This window comes from Pterocles gutturalis, unplaced genomic scaffold, assembly GCF_000699245.1.
Source record: "Pterocles gutturalis isolate BGI_N339 unplaced genomic scaffold, ASM69924v1 scaffold40182, whole genome shotgun sequence".
In the NCBI taxonomy this organism is placed as follows: Eukaryota; Metazoa; Chordata; class Aves; order Pterocliformes; family Pteroclidae; genus Pterocles; species Pterocles gutturalis.
This window is the reverse complement of record NW_010111609.1, coordinates 9,414-16,915: the sequence shown is the minus strand read 5'-3', so window position 1 is coordinate 16,915 and position 7,502 is coordinate 9,414. Positions and strand designations below refer to the sequence as shown.

The window sequence follows — 7,502 nt, the reverse complement described above, 5'->3', positions numbered from 1 at the left end:
TGGGCTGTAAACATTATACTGAGAGTGTGCTTGTGGGGGGCGCCTGCGCCACCGAGCCCCGACAGGCCTGCCCACCCGATGGGGCTGCATCAAGTCTTTGTGGTTCTTGGGTTCGGGTTTCCCTCCGGAGCATGTGCCAGGAGCGGCAGCAGCCTCTGGGCAGGGCACTGACGGACACCATGCAGCCACCGCTGCTCCGCCTGCAGCCCCTGCTCCCCACGGGGCGCATGGTCCTCCCAGGACGTGCTGCGGCGGCATGGGTCCCCAGGGCCACGAGCAGGCTGAAGGGCCGTGATGAGGTATCACGGGCAGGTTGCCCTCACTGACGCCACTAGACCTGCTCCCGGGTTCAGCCTCAGAGTACATGGTTGACAGGTTCCTGATCTTCTCTGTCCCCGTATTTGTTTGGTCAATAGTTCCCAAGGAAGCCCACTGGGTCCTGGCTGCACCAGGCCTGGGTGCAAAGTTCTTCATACAGTACATACATTAGAGACCCTGGAAGACCCTGCACCACTGTCTCCTCCTCCTGGCCCAGTGCCACCTTCACTTCTTCTCTAGCTGCTCCAGCAGCGGGTTGGCTTCGCTCTCAGGTGTCTTGATGCTCCGCACGATGCCGGTGGGCCGGTCCCGGTTCGGCATCAGGATCAGCTGCTGCCTCTCCTGTTTCAGCTCTTCTATCTGGGCCTTCAGCTCAGCATTCATGAGCTCCAGACGCTCAGACTCCTAGCAGGACAGAAACACAACCACAGGTGACCTTACTCCAGTAGGACAAGATACAAGAAGAAACCCTTTGGCCAACAAGCCATCTCTGCTTCGCGTTGCCCTGCAGGCCCTGCAGCACAGGAGCAGTCTGAAGACCCGCAAGGCACCAGGTCCCTCCAGGCAGTTTATCCCCAGCCCTGCTGCCCTGCACTACCTGGTGCCAGCGCAAGGAAGCACACCAGCATCTCCTAGGACAGGTCTCTGCTGCACCATGGCAAAAACCCTGCCTGGCTGCCTTCCACGGGCTGGAAGGATGTCTGGAAACAAACCCACGTTTAAGTTTTCACACCCCATCTGCAAGGATCTGCCCCCGTGAAACAGCTCCTTGTCCCCCACTGTGTCATCTGCCCATGTTCCACCACCCCTTGCAGAAGAGCAGCAAGGTGCTGTGAGAGTTTTTCTGCTTTGGGGTCATGGGTGAGAGGGCACCTGGCCTGAATGGGGAAACCTTCAGGAATTTGGGCAAGAGGCCAGCATTCTGTCAGACCCTGACCTGTGCCACGCTCCCACAGTGCTCTTGCTCCAGTACTGAGGCAAGGACACTACCAGCTCTCTCCCCCAAGCCCACAGCCCACCTCCAGTCCTCTCCATCCTGGTACCACGGGCACAGCAATGCCCATGAGCTCTGCCTGGGCACACATGTGGCCACCACCTTCACAGCCTTGTGGAAAAGGGGTAACGGGCCCGCACTTTCCCAGATAAGGGCACAGGAGCAAGGGGAGGCAGAGGGGCAGTTGAGGAGGGAATGTTTCCCACAGCTGGGACACCTTTCTAGGTAATTGCCCCCACCAAGGTCCCTGCTGCATCCTGGGACAGGTCAGGTCACCCACCCGCTGCAGGAACTCCGTCCTCTCCTTCTTCTTGTTACGACATCGCGCTGCTGCTACTTTGTTTTTTTCCCGGCGCCTTTTCCTCCTCTCCTCTTCCTCATCCAGCTGCAACAAGACAGAGAAGCCCAGGTCAGAGCCAGCAGGTGTGGGGCAGGACAGGAGGTAGCAAGTGCCTGGAAGCCCCACTGGTGGCAGGGCAGGGAGAGGGGTGGCAGACACTCATGCCAGTGGCCACCAGCAATATCGTCTAATCCTCACCAGGAACCAGGCGTGATGCTGCCGCAGCCTCTAACTCCATTCTGTGGGGACACGGGGAGGGAGACCAGCGCAGTACCCACAGCTGGGGACCCGGCTGGCAGGGGACACACAGCTCTTTGCAGGGCTGCTCCCTCCCTGAGAGGGGGCAGAGACAAGGGGAATAGAGCCCCATCCTGCACAGATGGGCACAGATTGTCACACAGACATCGACAGGCACAACTCTGTGAGCGCAGTCATTCAAAGCACCACACACATAGCCAAGGGCAAGAGGCAGAGAAACCCAAAAGATCCCCTAGCTGGCCCTGGCTGTTCCCCCCCTTCCAGTACAGGGGTCCGTCTGCTGCAGCTTCAGCACTGTCTGAGTCACAGGGCCACCGGGGTAAGATGGGGACTGGTCCTGAATCCCCTCTAAAGAAGCAGGACGTGGCAGTGCTTGCACTGTTCACCGTGACTCAGTTGCTCTGCGCTGTCTGACCCAAACCACACAGGCCAGGCCAAAAAGCCCTATGGGTTTCAAACCCATAATCAAAGTATTTAGGGATGTTTACTACAAAGGCTGTGTAAATGGCCTATGGCATGCTTACATCTGAGAACCCAAACCAACTCTCAGGAAAAATCCGAGGGCCAGAAAGCCCTGCAAATTCATCATCCCAGTTACATTTTGTAGCATGGCTATGGCAGAAAGGGTCCCCAGTGCCTCCAGACACATTTTGCCTGGGACTCTAGAATTCGAGTCATACTGAACTGCCTCGTTCCTATCACCTGATACCTGACAGCGTACATATTTTCAAATGCAGTGGCAGCAACATTTTGCTTTAGGAGCAGTTCCACAGCCTATTTGCACCTTCTCCAAGGGCAGCTCCAGTCTGAGAAGGCAGCGCATCCTTCCCCACATCAGTGTTGTTGAGGGACATATCTCCCAGATGAGCCTTTCACAGCACACACCATCTGAACAGCCTTTTTTCTCTAGTGCCTGGGCTTGGTCACCTCAAAAGGAAAGTCAGAGATCCCCAATGCCAAGGCCACAAAACGGTGGTGGGAGTAGGGGGCCACCGGATTACACACACAGGTACATCAGTGGTGCCTGCAGGAAGTGAAAGCTGCAGGTGCCATCGTCCTCAGCATACTGTGCATGCTGCTAACATCCACTGAGTCCAAAGCCCACTAACAAAACATCTCAATATGATGTGCAAGGGCAGGATGAAACTGACTTGTCAGAGTTAAGGTGAAGAGGTACCTTAAGGAAGCTGCATGTCCAATATGCAGCATGTAGCATGCTTTAGAAGACAATGTCCAAGTTTTATAGCATTAGTAGCTTTTGCACTTTCTCTACATTACTTTCCAAACATTATACTAAAGTTGCCATTTCAGACAGGACTAAAATATTAAGCAAAGCAGCACAAGCTACGCACAGACTTCAATAATGCCAGGGTGCCACCATTCCTTTGACAAGGCAATGCCATGGGGCATCTTGCACCACACTTGAGAGAACCAGGATGGGAACTGAACTGATGCCCCCCAGTCCAGGTAGAAATGGCCAGTTCCCTCTAACCCCGTGTAACTCAGACATGGCAGGCATTAACAGAAGTGACCTGGAAGGCTCTAATTCCACACTGTGCTGCCTTTTCCTCTTGGCAGGACCAGGGTAGTCCACAGCAAGGCACAAGCAGCTCTTAAAAAATTTCCATTCAGAATTTAAGAGGAGGTGGACATCAGAATAGCCAACGTTCCCCTCCACACATTTACAAACTACTCATCTACCCCTTAGATAGCTTCTCAGCCTTTTACTTCAAGGATTATTAGGAAGGTGCAGAGAGGGGACACATGCTCACAGCTCTGAAGCTCAAGAAACACACCGCAAACTTTCCTACAAAGTACATCTTGGCTTGTAACAGGAACTGGAAGAGCAAACATTGACCGCACAAGCCTCACGGTCTGCCTGGGAGCTGCCTGACACTTCCATGCCCTATTGCTCTATTCAGCGAGTATCAAGTAAGTGACCTGTCCCTGCCCCCTTCAGCTTCCCCTCCACCCCGGAGGGCCCAGCAAAGGCTGTGTCCTGCAGATGTGGCACTGAAGCTCAAGGAGGGTGGCTCAGCACAGATTGCAGCAGCTTCAACTCTTGGCTCTGCTTTTTGACCACAGTTCCTGTAACTTCAAGAAAGCAGGTTTCCCTCTCTCCGTTTCTGCTTTATTTCAGTTCAAAAAGGTGACACGGCCCTGGTGCTGGGAATTAGGACTCTACTCAGAGACATGAGGGACAGTGACATGAATCACCCCACAGCATGTTCCAGTAGCTGATCTCCAGGGAAGCACTGTGGGTAGAAGGTCTGGGGTTGCATCCTGAATTGCTTCAGTCAGCAGCATCAGGGACAGAGGTGACCATCAGCCTGAGGGGCAGGGCTCTGGACAAGAGGGAACACCCCAGGTGGGTTTCGATGGCAGAGGAGCCTGGCAGCACCTGTCTCCAGCTGCCCCAAGAGGAGGGCAGCCTGCCAGTGCAGCTGTCCAGCACCCTGCAGGGATGCCACTACCCACTGAGGGGTTTTGTGCGCACTCCCGAAGACAAACACCCCAGTGCCAGGAGATGCTGGTCCCCCCAACACAGCAGAGAAAGCTGCCTGTGCCCCAGATCATGGGGAACAGCCTGCCCTCCCAGTCACTGTGCAGAGGATGCCATACTGGCACCCAGCGTCCCCAGGCTCTGGCTCTCTGCGAGAGGAAAGCAGCTGCAGGCTGCATTGCAAAATCATGCGTGGGCAGCTTCTTGGCTACTCATGGGATAAGAAGCTACTGCTTCAGCTCCCTCAGGCTTTCACAGCAAAGCCTCTGTCAGGGGCAGCTCCATTTGCTGTCCTCAACTCCTCAGCTTCACAGGCCATGCAGGGGAGGAACCAGCTGCAGGGAAGGCAGCTGTGCGGGGGCTGCCAGTGGATTTCCCCTATCTTTCCTCCACATGGTGTTTCAACAACTGACTCAGAGGACACTTGGCACTTCCAGTACCTGCTACAGGGCAGAGCTGCCCAGTGAGACCACATCCCCATGCCCACCAAACAAAAGCAGCTGTTGCAGGGCCAGCTCAGAGGTGTCCGAGACACACCAGGGAAGGAGCTGTGTCCAGGAAGACAGCACAGCTACAAATGCCCTCTTTTTTTCCCCAACCCGTGAAATGAGATGGGCATTGCACCCTTTGCTGCATGATACCCCAGCCAAGAGCTTGGAACAGCACTTGGCTTTAGCTGCCAACCCACAACTGCTTTGCACATCGAGCAACCAAAGCCTTTAGCATGCCCCAGGCCCTTCTGTGGCCTCCCGCAGCATACTGGCCTCAGCTCCTGCCATTGTGGAGCTGCCCAGTCCTTCCCCAGATGAGCTCCATGGGGTGCTGCACAAGCTGATCAGACACCTCCCTGTGCGCAGAGCTCCTGTGCAAGGTGACCAGATAGACTCCACCATACTGGTGCTCCCTAGGGGAGTCCACCACAAGGGGATGGGGGGAAGGAAGAGACACCCTCCCAGCAGCGGGCCCAGGTGCTGCTGAGCTTTTGCCATAAGAGTTGAGCCAAACCAAGTGTCAGCACCATTTGGAGAGCAGGCTGCTCCCGGGAACTGATGTTTTACCCCCTTCAGCTCACAGCTCATCACAGGCAGCTTTTCAAATCATCCAGCACCTCCTCGCTGACGTCTCCAGAGAATCCATGTCACCCCATCCTCACATGGCATTAACTGAGGTATCCTCACGCAGGAGCAAATGCACTGTTCAGAAGGGTTGTTCATTGAACCTTCTGACAGCAGCCACCACCCTCACGCCCCAAAAGTTATGCGTTCCCAGCTCCACCTGCAGGCCGTGGGAGGTGCAAACACTCACCACCAGGACAGCAAGGGTCAAGGAATCAAAGACTGGCCACATGAGACAACCACACAAGGAAAATACTGTGCAAAGGTCTTCCAAGTCCCTGCAGCCTGATTCTGACATGCTAGCCTGTGGTACTGAGCACCAGATGCCCACCTTCCCCATCTCAGGAGCCCCAAGGTGTAGCCAGGTCCCCCTCTGAGCAGTTGGGCAGGGCAGCCCCAGCAGCACAAGCTGGGTCACTACTGCTGCTTGGCACCGCTCACCCACGTGCCTCATCCCCATGGGAAAGGCAATGCCAGCAGCACCAAGGGCTCACTGGCAACAGACACAGGGTGAAAGCACCGCACAAGACCTCAGACAGGCTGAGCAGCTTCTCCTTAGGGTACATACCCCAACCTAGGGACACATTGGCTGCGCCAGACCCACTCTGCAGGCAGGGTTTGAGTTCAGCCAGCTGCCAAGAGCTGCGTGGGACCAGTCAGGTATGGAACACTGAGGCCACCACTCCCAGCCCATGCCACAGGGGCAGAAATTCAGGCACGAGGAAGAGGCAGCCAGTGAAGCCATTGCCAACACACATGCACATCACCAAAGAGGCAGAGTGACATGCTTATAAAACACGTTGCTGGCCATCCTGGCAGGAAAACCAAGCACAGGCAGGAGAGAAGCCCAGGCAGGTGCAGGCAACGGCTGTGCAGGGCCATCTGCAGCCAGCAGCCCCCGAGACTCACCTCACTTTTCACAGGCTGAGGTCTCTTCCCAAGCTTCACCTCCAGGAAGTGGAGTGGTGAGATCATGGCCCCGATGTTGCGGATGTCAGCGTACTTCAGCTCCTCGGCGGTCAGGGCTGTGCCAGTCAGTCCTGTCAAGGGGCCGAGCCCAGGCAGCGCGCCGGCCGTCAGGGACGGGTCGGGGATCTGCCCTGGCATCATAGCACGGGAAACAGCTTCGTAGGCTGGAGGGAGAGTGAAACACAGCCTGTTACAACCCAGCTACAGGGCCTCATGACACAGAACAAGCCAAATTTATTCTACAGTCCCATCACCTGACAGGGTGCAAACCAAGGAAAGCAGTTGCTCTTCCCAGAGATGGCAAAGGCAAGGACTATGCAGAACCTGGGCAATAGAAACCAATACATACGAATTCTGCTAGGGAGGAGACACTGTTGGGGTGTAGATCAAGAAGGGAAGAGACCTGAAAGGCAAAGCATCAGAAGAACAGGAGCTGGCTGCAAGGACAGTGTTGTGGTCCCATGGACTGTTGGTTTTGGCACACCTTCCTCTCAAGTGCAGATCAAGGTTTGCCCCTAACCAAGTTTTGATTAATGTGTAGGTTATTAGGACAAGAAGAAAATGGCACAAAGATGACTGTAATATGCCTTAGGCTGGATTTCTTCTGGGTAGGCTCAGCTCTCTGGTCAGGGCTGACGCACAGCACATGGGGACCAGGTATAAAACCACGATCAAAAAACCTGACACTGAACAAATATCTCCCAGCACAGACAGGAGGAACCGAAGGCTTCTCATAGAGGGGAAACAGAGCAAGGTGCAAAAGGCTTCTTCTATCAGGAAAGAAAAAAAAATTGGAGTGCAAGTGATAATGGGATCAAGACAAGCTTCGGCAAGTCACTTAAAGGCAGAAGAAAGGAAGCTACCAGGAAACATGAAGAACAACTGGTTAAGAGATTAAGAAACAAAATTGTACCTAAAATGGGAAGCCCATATTGCTGGAACTGTTAGATCAGCCAAAAAGCAAAGGGAGCAGGTGGTTGTTGGCTACAGCACAAGTACATCCCT

General features: G+C 54.8%; 1 protein-coding gene across 1 annotated transcript; it reads right to left on the bottom strand.

Moving 5' to 3' along the window:
- Positions 1-454: 454 nt before the first annotated feature.
- On the bottom strand, positions 455-6,638 carry JDP2 (Jun dimerization protein 2). Its single transcript, XM_010073782.1, has 3 exons — positions 6,438-6,638; positions 1,593-1,697; positions 455-723 (listed from the first exon to the last, which is right to left on the bottom strand). The coding sequence occupies exons 1-3, from the start codon at positions 6,636-6,638 to the stop codon at positions 544-546; spliced, it is 486 nt and encodes a 161-aa protein (XP_010072084.1). The 3' UTR covers positions 455-543.
- Positions 6,639-7,502: the final 864 nt, after the last annotated feature.

What these genes read in the sequence shown, in the direction of transcription:
- JDP2 (XM_010073782.1), bottom strand. Translation starts at nt 6,638, where the DNA reads ATGATGCCAGGGCAGATCCCCGACCCGTCCCTGACGGCCGGCGCGCTG. An exon ending in CTCAGCCTGTGAAAAGTGAG is followed by an intron (nt 1,698 to 6,437) that starts GTGAGTCTCGGG and finishes GTCTTGTTGCAG; the next exon opens with CTGGATGAGGAAGAGGAGAG. An exon ending in GGACGGAGTTCCTGCAGCGG is followed by an intron (nt 724 to 1,592) that starts GTGGGTGACCTG and finishes CTGTCCTGCTAG; the next exon opens with GAGTCTGAGCGTCTGGAGCT.